The following is a 21,212-nucleotide window of genomic DNA, read 5'->3' as shown; positions in this document are numbered from 1 at the left end:
TAATAGCATATTTGTCAGCTGCACCATTAGGTATACACTAAAAGGTATTTTAATAGAGACTTTCAGGGTATTCCAAAGGTGCTGGTACTGTTAATCACATCACCAGTAGTCCTGGCTGCCGGAGGGAGTTTCTTCAGTTTGATGAATTGCATTGCAAAGCAGTAGCAGGGAAACAGCCCTTAGCTTACAAACTAATTAATGAATAAAGTGTTCCTGAATTGCTTTACTTGCATCTGTTTATTCAGCAGTTCCTAGACTTGTAGTTACTTAAATGACATAGAAATGCTTAAATGATGGTCAGAATTGAAAAATGCTTTCCTCTGATTGAAATTTGAGAGCAGATTAGGGAGAGAGCTTTATAATTTTTAGAATTTGATTTTGTCCATGACACCCAGATAACACATTAAATATTTCAGGGAATCTTTTTTTTTTTTCAGTTGGAGTAATAGCAAAGTATGTACTAGCATACAGTATTTGCAGTAGCAAAGAATGTACATATACTAAATATGAAATAGTGAGTTTTGATTAAGTTTAGTGGAATTTGAATTTTTGTTGTCTCTTTGCTTAAGATTTAAGGCCTATTTTAAAAACAGAGGCTCCCACAGCTGGAGCTAGTTTAATTATAGAGTGTGAATTTTTTCTCTTACAAATTATTTCCCAATTTATGTGCAGCAGTAAAGTTGTCAGACTTTCAAGGATGTTCTTATACAGCACTTCATCCTATTATGTTGTTTGGGTTTTTTTCATAATGACCATTGACTTGAGGCCTTATTCCTGGAGACATCCTTATTATATTGCACAGAATCTCAGAATGTAAAAACTTGACTAAGTTGCAGAAGTAGTCAATGCTTGCAGGTTCCTCATTGCTTCCAGTTCTGCTGTATTCCTACTTGGTCATTTTGTGGATATTTGCAAAATATGAATCAGTGTATTGTACCCTTCACATCCTGTTGGATTATAGTGTCTCAGCATTTGTTGTTCTCTTGGTAAATAAAGCCAAAGAATGGCTGTATTCATCAGTATTTAATTTCCAGAATTAGAATCCTTTTTATATGCCATTCATATTGCTTTTCTTATAATAACACGCAGACAAAAATAGGAAATCTATCAGATTTTACATAATAACCCTAGTCTGCAAAAATCTTATCATATGCTTTGGTTTTAGGGCTTCTTAGGCTGGGTGAAAAAATGGCATCTGCAAGTTCAAGCACATGGTAGCTGTGTAAGTGTCTGTAGCATTAGGACTGTAGTGTTCCCTTCCTGTCCCCTCCTTCATTCCCTCTCCAGTAAGGACATTAATGAGACCAAAGGGTGGTAATTTGACAGAGCTGAGCTGCATGTTTTCCATCAGAAACTGGCTTAATGAAGTCTGTTGAAAAATGCTGATTTGGGCTTAGAGTGGAAGTCTATGAATTAAGCCCATTGTCTCTTGAAATATGAGTAATTAACATTAATTGCTGTGTGATTATGAGAGGTCTTCACTTTGTACTTATAATAGAATGATAGAGTGAAAATGTATATGAAATTCTCCAAAATAACTGTGAATGTATTTACATTTACTGCATTGACTTTCAATAAAGCATTTACTGAAGGGAAGAATCAGATTTAAAGACATTGTTTCTTCTATGAAATAAGTGGTATGTCTGGGTGTGAAATGTAATTTCCATAATAATAGTTAATTTATTTGCATCAATAAAATACTGCATATTTGCCTTATTTGGAACCCTGTGAATTTGAGTTTAAGAACAATACTGGTAGCTAAGATGCATTGGACTTTACTGTATATTCTTAACATGTGATCTCTCTTAATTTTTTTTTTTTTGTTATAGCTGGTGTATGTGCAAATGTATTTCAGTATCTAATCTTGCTGGGAATCTTGTGAATGTTGCTGAGAAATAAAATAATGCCTTGTGCACATGTGTAACTATTAGTCAATAAGCAGTAACTAAGAAAGGTATGAGCTGCTCTGTTTCTTTCCATACAATTGCTGCAGAAGATGTTTTTTTTTAGTATGGAATATGGTTTGCTGCATTGCTGATAGAGCTAATGTGCTTACCTGGAAATCCGTGTCATATCAATGCCTGCTCTTCTGAAAGACATTTGCAGCTTTCCATGGGAACTAATGTAAATGTCCTTAGTATAAAAATACCCCTGCAGCTCCTGAACCTTTCCTAAAACATTAAGTTCTGCTTACACCAAGCAATTTTGGTGATTTTTTTTAGGAAGGATATAAAAAAGGGGAAGTTCTAAGTGAAAGATTGAGGTCTTCATTTTCTAACTGGAACCCAATTGTCTGGGTCCAGTCTTGTCCTTGAAAAGCCTACTTCAAGTGATAGAAGTGGAGGTGTAAAACTCTGAGGGAAGTTTCAGTGTACTATAGTACCACCTCACCTGCTGTGTGAAGTGTTTAACATGAGGTCAATGTTGTTAAATTGTACCAGCAGCTCGTTTAGAAATTTTTTTAGGTAATTTTTTGTATGTTTTTCTTTTTTTGTTTTGTGGTGGTAATTTTTTCTTGCCCAGCTTCATCTTGGATCTCTTCACTTACAAAACTTAAATTTTAAAATTAGGTCATAATGCAACGCACTACAGTTAGGAACCTTGTTGTGACCAGGATAACAAGTACTGGCAGTAGCAGCAAGCAGCACTTCCAGCCTCTGTGTTGGAGGACTATGTGAAATATACATATATATGGAATATATGTTGGGTTTATGTACTAGGGCATGAAGTGTACATTAGGTCCACTCCCATGCCACATAAATTTAGTGGATTTGCAAAGGGTTTTTCTTTCTCTTATCCCTGCTGCTTTTCAGAAACGGACAACTCGAGTCTTGTAACATGCAGCCTGAACAAATGTACATTCCTTTACTCTCAGACTGTATTCTGCATCAGCATGCAGGCATTGCTGTGTGCTTTACCAACGTCCCAGCACCTTGATTCCTTCCACGTGTTCAGAGAGGCAGCAGCAGTGTCTGGGTGCCTGAAGCAGGGAAGGTGTGTGCTGGTCAGCACCCTGGAGAGGGACACAGTGCTCAGCACCTCTCTGGCCACAGCTGGGTCTGGGCCAGGAGGGTGATTGTCCTCTCCATTTTCTCTCTGCTCCATACAGCCTATGTGAGTAAGAGGGCTCTTCATTAACAATAAAGATTTTAGTGGGTTAAAGACAACTAGTCTGCCAGATCTTTCTCTGGCAGAAAGCCTAGAGGGCACCTGAGACACCTTCAGTCCAGGAGGAGCACTGTGGTCCCTCTAAATGCCTTCCCATTATCCCTCCTTCAGGCAGGCTTTGCTTCTGTGGTAGGCTGCGTTTGTTGCCAGCATTGCCCAAGAGAAATGGAGTGGTTCCTTCTCTCTCTGGGTCTTGTCATGCTCAGGAGGTGTCAGAGACCTAGGCTGTTAACTCACTGCTTTATCAGCATTTGTCTCTTCCCTTTGTCCCTCAGACAACCCCCTTTGTTCTGTATCTACATGGTAGCAGTGCAGATAGTCTTCAAATGGAACCTAATTGTGCGCAGAGTCTATCATTTTTTAGCAATTACAGTTTCAATTAGATTTGTGTTGGTTGTCATGGTCCATTTGGATTCCTCATATTTACAGCACAGTGTGCTCTGTAAATTAAAATTTATTTTATGAGTCCATTAGGGAAGAAAACCAACAAACATGACGAACAAGGGCCAGTCCACTTTGTGCAGGCTAGTCTGACATAGGAATTCACTGAACCATCATTTAATGCATGAGGTTTTGAACTTACAAGTTCTCTAGTTCATAGCTGAACTTGAAGCTTCTAACTTGTGCACCTCTCAGCAAAATAATTACCTAGATGGTGGTGAGAGTGTTCATCCTTCCTTTTTCATCATGATGCTGCATCACCTGGGAAGCACAAACCTTAAGCCCTTTCAGCCCACCAGGTTCTGCCTTTGGTGCCCTTGCTTTCACCTAGCAGTGCTGCTCGAATGCTCCAGGCCTTAGCATGAGTTACTGAAAATCTGAGCAGGAATTGAATGAACGGTAACAGTAGGTGTCATAAAAATCCTAAAAATGTTTATGTTGTCAATAACTGAAATGTGTGCATTAGATGCTGGTGGGTCAGCTTGAGTGATGCAAGATGTAGGTGGAAACGTTGCGTAGTGCTGAATACCACAGAAAATTTTCAAAGACCTGGCTGTGGAGGTGTAATTCAGATGTTCCTATTCTTCTGTTTGCTGGGGTCTTGAGTACCTTCTGTGCATATCTGAAGTAGTACTGCAATTACTGCAGTCAGCACATTTTCATGTTCAGTTATTTAAATATTTGAGTAACTTTGCACCTTATGTTTCCTTTACAGCTGTTTTTGCAGGAGTCCTACATTGGTAAGGTTAAATTTATTACTTCAGAGTAATATGCTATTTTAAAATAATATAAATATAATTTTTAGTTATTTTTAGAGAAGACGTTGGGATAATTTATATTTATAACTTTCCTCTCAAGACTAAATTATCTTTGAACTGAATAATTCTGTTCTTGTGAAGATGATGTGAAAGGTTTCTTAAGCCTGTTCAGAGAAGAGTGAAGCCTGCTTTTCAGGTGAAAAATTGCTGCTTAATCCTTTAGTGTCTGCACTTTAATTAAAATACATTACAGTTTATATATAATATATAGCGTTATAGTATTGTTACTAATGCCATACTAGAATTTAATAAATACTCTTTGTTTATTCTTCTTCAATTTAAAATTATCTGAATAGATGAGGATATTGCTATAATATATGAAAAAATTACAGTAGCAGTTTGTAAGTAAACTTTGGGTATTCATTGAATGTTCTTTGCTATCTATGACTTAGTACATATTCTAAACCTCTTTATTCCATTTTAATTGTTATTGTTTTTTGACAGGTGTCACATAACAACTCTTTTTGAAAATGACCGTCATTTTTCTCACCTGTCAACACTAGAAAGAGAAATGGCTTTTCGCACGGAAATGGTGAGATTATGTTCCAGTGTTTGGAAAACTTTTGTTTGTAATCTGATCATGGGCTTTCCAAAATGTCTTAATAGATAGATTCTGCATAAGTATGCATATTGCTCTCTTACAACTACTGTGCATTACACTTTTGTGTGCAAAGTATTTGTGTGACTTGCAGCTGATCCCTATGAATTTATCACTTCACAGTTCACTTAAAATATAATCTAAAAGTACGGTTCTGGAGGACCCAAAATACAAAACTGCAAGTACCTTATATCTTGCTTTCAGTTATAGTCTTCTTATGCCACCTTTTTTGTCTAAATATTTTTTCAGTTAATATATGTTGGCATATAGATACACACACACACCTTTTATCTGCTTTTATTTTGAGAATTGTGAAACACTATTTAATGCATAGTTACCAGCCCAAATGAGAGCTTGCCAGGTATGCTATGAAACAAAGTGGAAGGAAACCCACACCACTTGTTTTGGTTGCAGTAACAGAAGAGATTTGAAAAACAGGATAGTCCTCTTCAATAAGTCTGTCCTGTTTGTTATGTTACAAAATTTGTTTAAAAATGAAGCTTGTATGTAGTGGTTCCTGAAGCAGAAGTGACATCTTTAATTGTAAATAATTAATCTGTTCTCCTGTAGGGTCTTTATTATTCCTACTTCAAGACCATTATTGAGGCACCATCATTTTGGAGTGGAGTAGGTGCCATTATGAATGACAAGCTAACTGAATATCCTTTAGTGATTAACACCTTACAAAGGTTCAATCTTTACCCAGAGGTGAGTTATGTTTTAAATGTAATCCCTTCTGCAGGTCTTTGGTTGTTTTGGCTTTGACTATAAATTTGTAAAAGTTACTTTGGAAAATGTATTTGTAAAGATACAGTGACTAATGAAGTGTTGCTTAAATATTGTATTTCAGTTCCAGATTTCAAATGAGAAAGTTACTTCATACATTATAATCAATTTCCAAACTTCAAGTATTTTCAATTAACTATGAAAGCTTTCTAGATCTCAGTATTTTGTGCCCAAAAGTTGCACTTCCTGCCTTTTTTTGTTCTTTTCCCTGAAAGCAAGTAAGTTGCTGACATTATATACTTCAGGAAATCCGATGTATGCAGTATCAGTAGTATGTGACAGTAATGACTGAAGTGATGCAGGTTGCAAGAGTATTTTGTTTTCCGTTTTTTGTAGGACACATGAAACTGACAGAACCAAGCACATCACAGTTCACAGTGGCTGTGAAATCCTTGGGTGGTAATAGTTTACTTAGATGTTGCACAGGAAATTGCTTCGTGGAGGACTGACTGCTGTTGATTTGTGCATACTTAATGTTAGACTTATTACCTGCTTAGATCACATTCCTACTCTGCTTTTTTGTCAGTAAAAAGAACACGTGTTCAGAATGTGTTCAAAAGAACATGTGTACAGAAATGTTGAGGTTTCTGTCTCTTTAGGGTTTTGCCAGTGTGTCTCAAACGTTTTGCAAAGGGAAGATTCCTTTGGTTAATGTACGTTTCTGTAATTTCATGTGTCAGCAGCAGTTTATTTTTATGAGAGCCAACTAATAATGGCTGTTATTGTTGGGTACTAGCTTTTATACTCATTCTTCTGCTCTGTTGGAGCAGAGCTGCTGTCAGGAACTGTATGTGTAAGAGTTCTTGGTGTGCATGTATTTGTACAAGTTGCATGTAGTGGTTTCATTTCCTTCCTAAGTCCTTGCTCTGGAAGAACTAAATGCTGTGTAGATGAGCACGTTTTTGTTGCCCTCTCACTTATTTAGGGTTTGTTTGGAATTTTTTTCTAATTCCAGATGGATTGCAGTTCAGTTCTAGAAATGCCCTATTGTGAACATCATTTGAATACTAAAGAGCTATTTCCTTTAGCTGGAAAAAATTTATTGACTTCAGCTATAGTCTGACTTTCAAAAATCAAGGATTACTGGTCAAATCAACTTGTTTTTAAAGACTCAACAGTATCATCCTGAAAGATGACTAAATAAATTAGGTGGTGGAATCAAATATAGTGGCTTACATTCTATGAATAAGAAAGCTGGGTTGATTACAGTGCAAAATGTGTAGGTTTGTCTGTTCATTCAGATTTCTAGGATTATACTGGCTCGTAGAAATATTGGTGATAAGGTATGAATTCATTCATCTTTTCTGTGCCTGTGTGGGCATGCAAAGCAGACAAATAGTCTCCTCTACTACTTTCAGTCGTTCACTGCTTAATGTCTAGACTTCCTGTAAATAGTGCTTTGGGGTTTTTTTTTAAAGTGTATTTCTTAAGTACTCCTGTTTCCACATAACTGTATTTATAAAACTGTCAATAGGTGCAACTTGGCATTTGAAATATGTTGTCTGAATTTATAGAATTTTCTCATGATTATAATGGGGCTGGGTGGTGAGAAGATGCTTGTGGATTTATTTGTTGGCAGTAAAATTTTTCCTTCAGATGCTCAGTATCCAGTCATGCTTCCTGAAAGTGTTTCATTTCCTGTTTGATATTTTGGGATCTTTCCAGCTCTTTAAGCCCATTAGTAGCACTAAGGCTGAATTCTAATAAAATGTTTGTTTGTTTAATGGATATTAAAATTAAATTCATCAAAACCAATCTATAAATCCCATTGCTAAACAGAACGTTACATTAAGTAAGAAAAGCAAAACAATTCACTTACATGTACAGCCAGTACTAGCCTTAAAAACTTCAAAAAAAGGGAAAAAAAGTAAAATGAGTGTGTAGTAATCAATACATCATTTATGTAAATTATACCTATAAGCAGTAAAAAAAAGCTGTCAAATGCTACAAGGTTGTCCTTGTAGCTGTACAACGTTAAAATTCAAATAAAGTTGATTTTCCAAGTATTTGCTCCATAGTCAGGTTGTTCTAGTAATTGTAGTGTTTTCATTTCTGATGAAAAATGGTAGAGATAATGTGTTAGTTTCTGTGGCGGAGAGATAATGTGTTAAGTTTGCTCTCTGGATGTTCATTGTTATGGAACAGTTGATATTTCTGTGTGTGGTGGTGATAATGAGGATGTGAGTTGAAATGAGGAGTGTGTTACAAAGATCCATGTAGTTGGCTTTAGAGTGTACACTCAAAGGCAACTAGTGAAAGGGCTTAACTTTTCTGCATGTTCTTTTGCAGCAAAGCAGTGGCCTTGTCCACAGAGCACTCCTGGGTCTGAGTGCCAGGCTTTTGTTTTCCAGGGTCAGCATTTGCTGCCTCATCTGATACAGAACAGTAGAAATTCCAGAAACATCACTGTGCTCCAACTGACCTAGCAATTTTGTGCTGCTTACTGATTTGTTTCCATTTCTATGCCCGTGTTAACTGTTTCAAGTAAAGCAGCTTTTGGCAAAAAATAGGTTTTTTTGCTTGAAGTACTTAGCCTGATACCTTTTTAGGGAGCATTCACATGTAAAATCTGCAGCAGACACAGGCACTTGTGGCATAAACAGGTTAAATTGATAAATTAAAAACAGGTTGATAAATTAGTAATTTGATTTTTCTTTTTTTTGATGCAACATTTGGCAAGAATGGTTTATATGCTTGGCTAATGTCAGCTTCAGGGCTGTTGATGCAAATATGCCATAGAGATATCCCTAACAAAGGGACATTCAGGTGATAAAAAGAAGGACACTGATTTGGTTCTCCAGGCCTGTTGATGTCTGTCTGGATATATGGGACAGTGTCTGGTTCATGTATGCACGTGTGCATTGCCAGAAGCACCAGGGCACAGATGTTCAGAAAGCTTCCAGGAATTCAGGATACTGTACTTTGTAAGGCACAATGTTGAGGCACAGAGTCTTGGTCTAGGAAGATGTAGTTATATTTTAAATATACAGGATTTACATTGTGGGGGTGTGAAGGTCACAGATGAAGTGAGCCATGAAGATTGGAGCCTTGATACTAAAAATGAATGAATTTTAGAATCCCAGAACAGTTGAGGTTGGAAGGGTTGTCTGAAGGTCCTCTAGTCTCAGCACTGCTCAAACCAGGGTGAAGTAGAGCAGGTTGCTCAGGGTCATTTCCAGTCTCAATTTGAATATACTCCACCTCTCTGCAGATTGTTCCAGTGTTTGACCACTCCCGAAATAAAAAATTCCTATGTATAAGTGGAATTTGTTGTATTTGAATTTGTGCTTGTTGTCTCATGTCTTGTCAACCAAAAAGAGCCTGTCTCAGTCATCTTTATTCTATGTCCTCCTTGTCTTGAGCAGCCCACAGCTGAGCCCAGCACCGCAGATAGAGTGTTAGCAATGCTGAGAAGAGGGGAAGTTGCATTTCTTGTCCTGGTGACATGCAGCTGATGATATATATGTCTTTTCTGCATCAAGAGCTTGTTGCTGGCTCAAGTATAAATTGTGCACCAGAACTCACAGGCCCTTTTCTGCAAAACTGCTTTCTAGGTGGTCACAGTGGTGTTCATTCCCAGTGCAGGACTTAGCATTTCCCTGTTGGGAAGATTCCTGTTGGCCCATTTCCCCTGCCTTTTGATGTCCCTCTAAATGACAGCACAAGGATCAGTCACTTCTTCCAGTGTTTATCCTGCAGATTTGGTGAGGATGTTCCCTTGTGCCATCATCTAGTCTTAAGATGTAGAACAGATTGGCACCAGATTAAAAAAATATCTGCAGTTTTCTCCTTATCTATCAAGACAGTCATCTCAGAAGGTTATAAAGCTGGACAGGTGGGATTGCACCTTTTTAAATCTGTGCTGATTGCTTCAAATCACTTTTTTGTCCCATGTGTATTTGGAAGTGGTTTCCAGGAGGATTTACTCCATCACATTCTCACACGCGTTGTCTGTTTTTCCTGCTTGCCCTTCTTGAAGACAGAAGTGACATAAAGAGTTTTATTAATTGTATGGGGAACGAGAAGAGAGAATCATCTTTCTTATATATGTTCTCTGTGACACAGGGCAGAGGCAGCTAATACTGCAGTGGTGAAACATATTGTCAGTCTGGGAACCCCTGGGTTATAACTTTCAAAGCAGCTCAACTGGAATGGCCACATTACTCATTTATGAACTCTATAAAGTCAGTTATATCCTGACAGAATAGCTTGGTAATGTTATTAACTAATGACTTTGCTGTGAGATGAGTTCTCATTTTTGCTGTGTGTAAAGTACTGATGTTTTCTGTGTCAGGTGTTGAGATTTATTTGAGTTGTTGTTATAAGAACATTACAGCATTTGCATGGAAAATGGAAATGCTCTCTTACATTGCATCTGGAAGCCCTTTGAATGCATGCTTAAAATTAAGCTATCAAAATTTAACAGACTAAAAATCCTAAAGATTTGGTCCACTAATATTCTTGTGAGGTGGAAAAAAATTGCCTTGAATGGGTTCAGTTTTGTCCACTGTCCTCTGTCAACAACATCTGTGATTTTAATATCTGATACACAAAAATACTCAAATGAGGAGCCTTCCAGACAATGCAATATGTGAGGGTTTTTTTCCTGAATATTGCAGCTTGATGCATGAAATTATTTCTGTTATAAAGCATCTGAGTATCAATAGGCATAATTTTAGTCTGTTAATGAAGTCTGTTAGATGCCTCTAGGAAATTGTGGTCAAAAGTGCTGAGATAAATCCTGAGTTTGAAAATGAGCCTGGATGAGAGCCAGCTGTCCTGAGGGGTCACTCTGGGCAGAAACTTCTAATCCTGTTTTCCCCCTAGGTGGTCCTTGCCAGCTGGTACCGCACATATACCACCGTTATGGATTTCCTTGGTGTGCCAACAAAGACTTGTTGGACTGTGAACAGAGGAAAAGGGCTTAGTCCTGTTGAAAGCTGTGAAGGTAAATTCTGGTTTATCATGGTTTCTCCATGGAAGCATGCACTTGTGGCATTATGTATTTCAGAAATAATAAATATTCCTGTGTTACTGAGGGTGAAAAATGTGGGTTTTGCTTATTAGATACCTCCTCTGGCCTAGATTGAGTTCCTGTCCTGGAGTTCAAAACTTCACAGTTATGGTCTGAGCCCTCATAATGTTGGGTTGCTACAAAGAATAAGATGTCCTAAATGTAATTGGAAGCCTACTGTAGGTGTATTAATTTTTGTAATTTCTGAAGGATCTCAAATACATTACAACTTCCTGCATTTCAAAATTTCCTCCTTCAATTTTGGAGATTTTTTAGAGAACTCTTGCCTAGTGATGCTGCTGAGAAAAATCCTCTTCTTACATGCAGTGCTATTCAGCCTAAGAATTCAGCATAAGAATTTCAGCCTTAAACGTTGATTTGACACTGTGCTCCAAAGGACACTGCCACTTTTTTTTTTCCCCACATTTGAAATATTGGCTTGTCAAGTAGGTATTAAACAATAAAAGTACCTTACTGAGAAGTGCTTTTGAGGTGTTCTACAGTCAGTTCAAGCTGAATAATAGATGGTAGTTTGTGAAGTTGTTTCATTTTATCATTTAGAATACCTTTGTGTGATGACAGGGTAGTATTTTTCCTTTGCACAAAGGCTGTAAGAACTTCAGAGCTTGAATGGGTCACTTTCTCTAATTTTGTAAGAAGCAATAAACGGTGTGCAACCTTTCATTCCTGTTTTTCATGAAAACAAAACCAACAGAAGCACCAGCTATTGAGACTACTCTGTTTTGTGAGCATATCATCATCTTACTTTAGAAAACTGTCTTGCTGTGTTTTCAGCAGTGGGGAATAATCAGTTCTGCATATGAAACTGAAGTTTTGCTGCCATTCACTTTAATGAATAAGGCTTTTTAATGCTGTATTGCTGAAATGATTAGAGCCAGGAGGGTTTAAAGAAATAGTGGGAAAGAGAATAACGGCAGAAGAGTGAGCGCAGAAGTGTCTGCTAATGAATAAATTGAAAGACTTGCGTTACTGGAAAATATCTTGGTTTATAATGAAACAAAGCAAAGAGTGTTGTGTGTGATATGTTTAAAGATGAGTTTACTCCTGCAAGAGATGGGAAGTGTGAGTCTAGGATTAACAGACCTGTTCTAAAAAACTCTATGATATAAAAATGTAGTCTAGAGAATATTCTTAGCTGTATTTCTACCTGCTAAACCTCACAGGTTTTTCTCTGCAGTTAGTGCAGCATCCTTCTTGGCTTATTCTGTCACTGACTGCCCCAATGTTGTATCTACCCCTACTCTTCCTGTTTTTTTCCAGAGCTGTGATCTCCTGATTGAATCTTCACAATAGTCTTAATGCCATCTACTTTTTTTTTAAATTGTCTTTCTGTAGATACACTGAGATACTATACTGATAGTTTATAAATAATATAGACATACTAAGATAGTATACTGATTGTATGATGCTTTGTAACCAATATGGCCTTCCTTCTATATTTGACAACATATATTAACTGTTTTTTGTTAGGGTTGGGAGACCCTGCTTCCTTTTATGTTGCTGTGATTTTTCTGTTGAATGGATTCATGATGTCACTGTTCTTCATATATGGTACATACCTCAGGTAAGGCAGTTGAGACTGGGCTATTTAGTTGGTATTAGCTGTCAGTTTTTAGACAAAATTTGAAAAAGTGAATGTAAAAATATTTTTGTGGGATATTGATGGTTTGTACAGCAGTGGTGCTTTTTTTTACATACACATTGTCAATAAAAATTACTGAAATAGAGAAGCTTTTTTCTTAAAACGATGATGCTGCTGGAAAAAAAATTGTCAAAAATTTTTTTGAGGCTGTGTCTCATTGATACCATGGGGTTGTGGATAAAACTAGAAGTTTATATGTGTTTTAAAAAGCTTTTGACATATTTCTGCTCTTAAAATTATCATTGTGACTTATTTTTACAACAAGTTGAATGATGGTGTACTTTTAACCAAGACTGGCGTTTTCCCACTGCTTTGCTTCAAGTTATATTTGCTTGTATTTCCATTTTAACATAACTGAGAAGGCAAAATATTTTTTGACCTAATGCATTCTTTTGGACAAATTGTATGCACTTCCTTTTTTCTACAAATTTGTGTTTTCAGTATCTGTCCTTACATTTCAGGAGCTGTAATACACTTTCATACAAAACTGGATTCCACATTCAGCAGACAAGCAGAAGTGGAAATATGTTTTCTGTTTACATCTGTTTTCATGTGTTGGTTTTGCCAAAAAGTGAAAGGCAGCTATATTTTCCTAAGCGATGTGATTGATTTCCCCCCCCCCCAATTCATTTCTGACTTCATTGTCATGGGTTTTACTCCTTTCTCAAGCGTGTGCTGATAAAATAAGGAATAGCTCAGGGCAGACGCTGTCAGTAAAAAGAGGAAGTTGCCTAGTGCATGTTTTGAGGAAGTAGGTAAACTTTGAATATTTGTCTTGTTAACTTGTAATATTTCTCTTAAGGGAGTTATACAGAAATTCACATTTTATATATGACTGTCATTGAAAAATCAGTGACCTCTTTATTTCTCACTACTTTCTTTAGAAAGCATAGAGTTTTGTTTCTGGTTTTGCGTGTTTTTTGGCAAATTTTTATTCTGTTTCTAGGGCTAACTTTTCAATGCTAAGCATGTTCTTAACATTAAAAATTTTAAAAACTAAAATTTTGCATTTTAGTGTTGAAGCTTTTCAAATTTATGGGATGTAAAGTTGAGTTTTATGTGCAAGAATGCACAATTCCTGGAGATTGGTTTAGCACTTGCTATCTTTAATCCTCAGATTTTGTACCCAGAACCTACTGATTCTGTTTAACTTGTATATTAGTGATGGGTGAAGGATCTCAGAGGGCTTTTTTTTAGTTTTTGGGGTTTTTTTGTTTTTTTTTTTTTTGGTTTTTTTTTTTTTTTTGTTTGTTTGGTTTTTTTGTGTGTGTGTGGTTGATTTTTTGTTGTTGTTGTTTGGTTTGGGTTTTTTTTTCCAAGAATCTTAACAGCTGGCTGCTGCTTTGGTTTAGTAGCAAAAATGGTATCATCTGTCATTCAGAGTAGTAGTGAACTTGTGTGCACAAAAATGTTCTTTGCTTTATATCACATAGCTTGAGCAATTATAAATCTGTTCAAACAATAGGAACTTTTTCTATTGCTCTTTTGAAATGGGAAAAATCTAATTAATATCTTTGGGTTTACTTTTGGTATTTATTCAATAGGTGAATTTGATTGGTATGGAAATGTAAAAAATACTTTTAAGTCAAGGGCTTAAAAAGCTTCCTCATGTTAACATTGCAGTATTTCACATAAAAATTAAATTGTATCTTGCACTGACCCATATAATTAGTTAATTTTTAAGTATGTTTTTGAATCTGCTTGATTTGATTACCCTAAATTAATCTTTAGATCCACACCAAAATTTCCTGTTGGGTGATTGAGCATGCAGATTCTGATATTTACTGCTCAACATATTAGGGAAGAAGTACTGCATTTATATTGTCTGGTTTTTAGAAGCACCAGATGTAATGATCTGCACCAAAATTTGTGAGCAGTGGAATAACTGTTTTCCAAGTTATTAACATTAAAATTGGTGTTCTGTGAAAAAGAGTTGATATATGAAGGACTGGTTTGCTCTGAAATAAACCCTGTCTGACTAACTAGTATTTTAATATTGTATGTACTTTATTGATTGCCTTCCCTTGAAGTTTGAAAGCTTTCCTCCCTTCCTCCCCAATAAAATTAGCTGTGCACAAGTGCAGCTTCACTTTTTTTTAAGCAACATTGGCCATGATAAGATTCTGTTGTACCTATTTTTCTTGTTTTCACAGTGGGAGTCGCCTAGGAGGCCTTGTTACTGTGTTGTGCTTCTTTTTCAATCACGGAGAGGTAGGTTTCCCTCTCCCACCACTCCTTTTTGTTTTTAGTTATTACCAAAGTTTAAGCTTATTTTCATTTCATTAAATGTAGTGATGTTGCTTATTTATTTGAGATTGAATTTAAATAACTTAAATTCAATTAAAATAAATTAATAAGACAATTGAAAGCAAAATAGACTATGACTGAAAAATACATAGCACAGTCCAATGTCCCTTAAGTGCTTAAAATAAAAAATCAGAAAGGAAATATATTGTAAATTGGTCCTGAGATTGAAACTCAGTAGCACAATGACTTCAAGTTTCAAAACATCAGGATACTCTATTTTCATGCCCATACCACACATAACTGGGCTACATTTACCATATGAGTGAGCTTCAGAAGCTTCTTTAAATGGCTGTATATTTTACTGGAAATACAAAGAAACTGCAAAGAAACCTCAGTATTATTTATATACTATACCCAGGATACACAGAATTTAGAAATAGTGTATGTATGTAAAGGATTCCAGTGCTAAAATTAAGTAAGCTGCATTGCAGGAAAGCAAAAGGATCTGTCACTTGCAACACCTCCTGGTTTTCCCAGTTAATGCTGTTCATGTCATTGTTTCGTATTTTGGAAGAAAAATCATAGCTTTCATTCTTATTCCCTTGGGCTGTTTTTTTTTTTTTTTTTTCCTTAGTGCTCATTTTATGAAAGAAAATTTGTAAATAACTTCTAAATGGAAACTAACTACTTATAAATTAGTTTAGGGTTGAAATTATGTTTTGTTTTCTTACTTTACTGAGCTGAACGTGGTAGAGAACACTGAGTTGTAAGAACATGTATTGTACATAAGAGAATTAAAGATGCTTCCATCACAGTAAGCTTTGACAGTTTTTTTATAAAACAAAAATCTATGTGATAAAATGAATATTTTATTTTCAAGTTTCATTTGAAATGTCTTTTCTTTAAATATCCCCCATGTATGCATGGGGGATATTTAAAGAATTTAGGCACTTAAAAATTTAAGCATATTAAAGCATTGTCACCTATGGATGTTGAACTGCCTGGTTGAGAACAGGTGAACATTAGAGTTCCTAAACTTATTTTTTGTGCTCTATGTGTGTAAATATGGCATTTTATGTGGATTTCTATTCTTAATGGGATCCTGAAGTGAAATGATGTTTCATCCTTTGCTTGTGAATACTAATGGAATAGGCACTGTTTTCCAAGTCTGTGAAGGTGGTAAGTGTAACTTCAGAAAGAAATGTGTTGAAAAACTTCAAGGTAGTGGTAGCAAAACAACATTTATTTCACTGTGATACAGTGCAATTCTTTCCATAGGTGACTGTAGGAGAGCTTCTCTCTCTCTGTGAATGACTTGACTTGGGGAAAAAGCACAGATAATGTATTTTGGAGAAACATGTGAAAGCAGATCTGCATAGCTCTACACAGATGTAGTCTGGGTTTAGGTGGGGCTTAAGGAAGGCAATCCTGATTCAAGCTCAACTGCATGGATTTCTGGAGAACACCAGGAAATACTCGCAGAGGTGCAGCATTGGATCTCAGCTGGCACTTTTGTGTTTGGACTGTAGCTGAATGGCACAACTCAGACTTATTTGATATTGTTGGGTATATATTTATGGTAGTACCTGTAGTCAGAGGTGCACAGGGGCTCTCTCCTCACGGGGTGCTCTGTTGAATGCCATGCTGTGGGTGTGCCTGTGTGCGTGGAAGAAAGGCCCAGCTCTCTGACAGGCTTGTGATTATGTGCAAATCATCTTGAGTGGGTCAGCAGTGCCTGCAGTCTAGCTAGACCAGCTGCCAAAAATTTCCCTTCCTATTTGGGAAGGATAGGACTGAGCTACACAAGTAAGCCTCATGTACAGCCCTTGGTATCTCAGCTGTAATGCTGAGATGTAAAAGTTGTATGTAAAAATGCTCTCTGGCTTTCAGCTAGTGACCCTAAGGCTGTATGTTTTTGTTTGTGCCGCGCTTGTGCTGCTGTGTTTTAATGATTTCAAACTTAGACAAATCTGATATATTTCTACCTGCAGCAGAGTGAGTTTACAGCCTTGATAAATCATCCACAGATGATTGAGTTTAGCATTGCATTCCAAATATAGAAAAGTAGCCCATGTTAGTCAATCTACTTCTAAGGTAATGCTTCCTTTTCATGGTTGTATATGTTCATCATTTTTTTCATGTCTTATCTTTCCCAGTATCATAAGATTTGGTAAACCAAATGTTGCCGTAGTCTTGAAAAATATGCAAAATGACTACACTGCTTTAGAATAATCATGATTATATTTATTGCTTATTAAAAAAATTAACTCATCACATCTGTGCAGTCAGCTGAGGACAGCATATTAATACATATATTTATGAAAGGTTTATTTTAATGATAATTGCTGCAGCTTTTACAAAGAGTGCTTCAAGATGTCAGGGACTGTGATTAATGTGATGTGTTTCTGTTCTTTGCTTTTATTTTACACTGTTAATTTAACATACTTGGGAAATGGCAAGACAGTAAGCAAGGAATTATATAATGTTGATTTTAGTGACTTGCTTGGTAAAACAATATTTTAAAAAATGGTTTAAAGATTCTAGGAAGCAAAGGAAAAGCTACATTTTTGCAGCAGTATCCTACAGTATTTTCATAGATTGATTATAGTCTATGTTAAGATTAATTACATTTTTCTCTTGTAGCTGTAAATAACTTATTTCTAATTTTTAATGCAAATCTCTTGATCGCCAATTTGAACCTGTTTTTTGTATGTCAAAGTACTCCTGTAAAGTTGTATTTGTTGTTTTTTTAAGGTCAGTGTAAGCCCTTTATAAAGAGCTGAATGTAAACATTGGAGACAACAGTTGTAGCTGAGCCATTTGCCATGAGGCCCATTATTTATTTGTCATTAACCCCATTAATTAAGAAATCAATGAAACAACTATCCAGTTGACTTCAGTGTATTATGCTTTGCTTTATTAGGGTTAAAGAATGGAATGCATAAATTACGTATAAGTAGTATAGGGTCTGTGTGAATTTAATTTCATTATTTTAGTGTACTGGCCTGTTTTGTAAGGCAGCTTCAGATTTTATACTTAATGTGCTGTTACTGATAGAAATTTGAAATGTTTATAACCTGAAGAACTCTAGCATAATGAGAAATATATTGCTTTATCTTTCAGATCATCTTCCAACATACTGTCTCTGTCTAAGTGTGGCAAGTCACTGCATGAATTTGAGAATTATTTACCTAGAAGAGTTGATTATTTCAGCAAAACCAGGGACAAGTAGCTGCTGTCTTGCTTTTTTCTTGGATATTCTCTAGCTGCCACATTTCATTTTGGAAAAGCAGTGCTCTATTTTAATTAAACAGTGTATATTAGGCCCCAAGGGTGGAAGCCACTTCCTTTTCCTTCCTCTTTTCTGCTTCCTGGCTTGTCTTTTTAACGTTCTGACTAAAACCTCTTGTAGCTTGGTTTTTGCTTTATTGGAGTCATTCATTTTGAAATACATTTTATGGAAATATATCAGTGAATGTCACCATCTAACCCAGTTCTTATTTTCAGTGCACTCGTGTCATGTGGACTCCACCGCTTCGTGAAAGTTTCTCGTACCCATTCCTTGTGCTGCAGATGTTGATTTTGACCTATATTCTCAGGTACCTCTCAGTTTATACTGGGTCTTTACAATGCCTTAAAAAACGTAATGTCACAGGACATTTATTGAAGTGCCTTTATTTAAATATTTATTTGAATGCCTCCATGTGCTGTAACAATGGTATCATTAATAGAGAAACTTTCCTGTGGCTGTTACATTACAGACGCTGCACCACTAGAACTGCAGTCATATTACTCACTTATTAAAAGGAAAAACTTTGCAACTTGAAGACATGATTAACATAAAAATCAGAATTACTGTGTTGGCAAATACGTGTCTAAAGTAAAAATCAGAATTTTTGGTTGATGTCCCTTCCTTCCCATGAGAAACAAGCTGATACTTCATCATTTGGTTTTGTCCCTCTTGGAGAGTGGTATGTTGGCTGCACGTAGAGTAAGCCTATGCTTTGCACCAAAGGATGCTGTAGGCATCCATAAGCTAGTATGTTCTTGCAGTTTTCTGTGACTAATTAACTAGTCTCAATAACTAGTTCAATGATTTAGAGCAGTCTAATTACATTAATGCAGGGATGCTCTTGAGTTCATTAGCCCTGCTTTTCCGTGATTATTTCTGGCTTGCAACATGATTATTACTGTCTTGCCTCTGTTTTAGAAAATAAGCATGACCATTCCTACTTAAGGGCTTCTTCACCAATTCCATTGCATCAGATTTACTATGTATTTATGATTTAGGTGAACTTGGTACTTATAACCACCACCTTTCCTTTATTAGGTCATACAGATTTGTACTTATTGATGTTTAAAGCAAAAGTATCTCATGCTTATCACTAATTTGTGGTTTTTTATATAAGGAAAAGATATGTGCTCTCAAGAATTTAGTGGAATTTGAAACATGACATGTTTCAGAATTGAACTTGTACCAACACAGGATTAAATATTTTAAATAGCATTTATTTCCAAACATGGAGAATAGACTGGGGTTTCAGGTACAGATGAGTTTCATGTACTTGCCATTGTCTCCTTCCCTGAAACATCACTCACGATTGCTAGCAGAAGGTAAATATGGAAGAAATGTGAGAGAGAGGAGTTAAATCACTTTCAAATGCAGACCATTCTGAAACAGTTGTGATTTCAACTGAAATGGAAATGGTGTGACCTGACTGTAGAGTCATCACAAGAAGGCGTAGCACTTGCAAATGACATGCTTTGGCCTGCTCTACTGCATACTGCCAGGAGAAGACTTGTTTGGTAACCAGTGAGTCATCAAACAGTTAAGAAATCAGAGCTGTTGTCATAGAAACTCAAGAAAAAAAAGATATTAAATTTACTTGGGCAGTGTTATCTGTAGTTGATCAGTATTGCTAGCTATCTTCCAAGGTAGCTGTGTTTTTATTGCATTTTCTATTGTACTTTTCAATTATATGCAAACACCTGTGTAATTGTACTTACTGATGCCTATTCTGTCTCTTTTTCCCAAGGATTCCGAGTATTAATACAGGAAGCTTGATTGCACTGTGTGTTTCTAATATCTTTTTCATGCTTCCCTGGCAGTTTGCTCAGTTTGTTCTTCTAACTCAGGTGAGCCCATATTTACCTCTAAATAGCCTCTTTGTCTAACCTGGACAAATTGACTGCTTTGTATAGACAGCCACTGAATTCACAACTATATACTTTCCTTTTTAACCAGATTTCATTCTCGCTGTCAGGAAAGATTCTCACCCTTTACCACATCAATCTTGCTAGTCTTGAGTTTAAAAGTTGACTGTTTACACCTCTTATCATTCTGTCTCCAGATCTAAAAATATTTACTTTTCCCACATAAACAGCCTCTAGCCTGAGATCAGTACCTTAGAACAAGAAAAAAAACTTTGTCTTTTGATGCACAAAAATAAAACAAAAGGCATTGATCAGGCTGTTAGAAAGTTTTAAATGTACCAGTGTTTGCATGGCATGTAATAGCTGGCATGGTTTTGCATGATTTCCTATATAATTTTGATGAGTTCGTGGGTAGTGCTGTAGTCTGAGATTTTGGATAATTGAGGTAACTGTAGTTAGCACTGAAATCTAGGGAATGCTGATTGGAACCATAGGATACTGTCATGCAGCAACTCTCTCCATGTTTGAGTTGGTTGAGATGTAGCCTGTTGACAGAAATCCAAAATCTGTGTCTCCAGACCTTTTCTCTTGTCTGCTTTACTTGAAGCAGAGTTTGCCTGGTTTGAGTTGATAGCTTTAAACAATCCATATAAGCTGTGGTATGCAAGGTTTCTAACTGCATAAGAGGAAATCAATAAATTCTGTAACATATTGAGAAAAACTCATCACTGTAACCTGTTCAAGACGCTGAGCCTGAAATTGGAAAATTCAGGTTCACTTCATAATTTCATTAATTTCCCATATGACTTTTAAGACGCTGTCTGATCCATATTTTCTTGAGCCTTCTTTTCCTCAGCAGCAAATTGTGGATTTTTCCATACTTTGCTGAAAACTTAAAATTAATGAGTAATTCTTTTGTGGTTTTGACTGTTATATTTTGGGTCTTTTTGTTTTGGTTCATTTGGGGTTTTTTGTTTATTAGGGTTGTTTTTTTTTTCCATTTTTGTTTGGTTTGGGTTTTCGTGTGTTTGATCTGGGGTGTTTTGTGTTTGGGTTTTTTTTTTTAATTTTGTTTTCAATTTAAAGATGAAAGGTAATGTGTTAGTGCTGTATTTCGGTGGCTTGCATTTTTACAAAGTTGAGTACTTATTTCTTAAATATTCAACTGGATTTGATAATTCTTATTTAGAGCACCACAACAGGATTTTTGAAAGAAATAATTATGAAATGCCTAAGTACTAAGCAAAAAGTAGCAATAAAAGTTAATGATTGTTTGAATAATCTTTTCTTTTGCATGAAGGAGTACACCAGTGCAAATTGTTT

The 21,212-nt window shown here is 36.1% G+C and overlaps 1 protein-coding gene across 1 annotated transcript in view; it reads left to right on the top strand.

Moving 5' to 3' along the window:
• DPY19L1 (dpy-19 like C-mannosyltransferase 1) overlaps positions 1–21,212 on the top strand; it is a 44,537-nt gene that overhangs the window by 1,870 nt on the left and 21,455 nt on the right. Inside the window, exons 3-10 of the mRNA XM_058022203.1 lie at positions 4,325–4,349; positions 4,872–4,959; positions 5,596–5,733; positions 10,639–10,759; positions 12,317–12,410; positions 14,642–14,699; positions 18,243–18,334; positions 19,772–19,871. Of these exons, the coding sequence (XP_057878186.1) occupies positions 4,325–4,349; positions 4,872–4,959; positions 5,596–5,733; positions 10,639–10,759; positions 12,317–12,410; positions 14,642–14,699; positions 18,243–18,334; positions 19,772–19,871 (716 nt within the window). The remainder of the gene's footprint in view (positions 1–4,324; positions 4,350–4,871; positions 4,960–5,595; positions 5,734–10,638; positions 10,760–12,316; positions 12,411–14,641; positions 14,700–18,242; positions 18,335–19,771; positions 19,872–21,212) is intronic.

Source organism: Melospiza georgiana, chromosome 1 (assembly GCF_028018845.1).
Source record: "Melospiza georgiana isolate bMelGeo1 chromosome 1, bMelGeo1.pri, whole genome shotgun sequence".
Lineage (NCBI taxonomy): Eukaryota > Metazoa > Chordata > Aves > Passeriformes > Passerellidae > Melospiza > Melospiza georgiana.
Note: the sequence above shows the minus strand (reverse complement) of the source record. Positions and strands in the feature narration are given on the sequence as shown.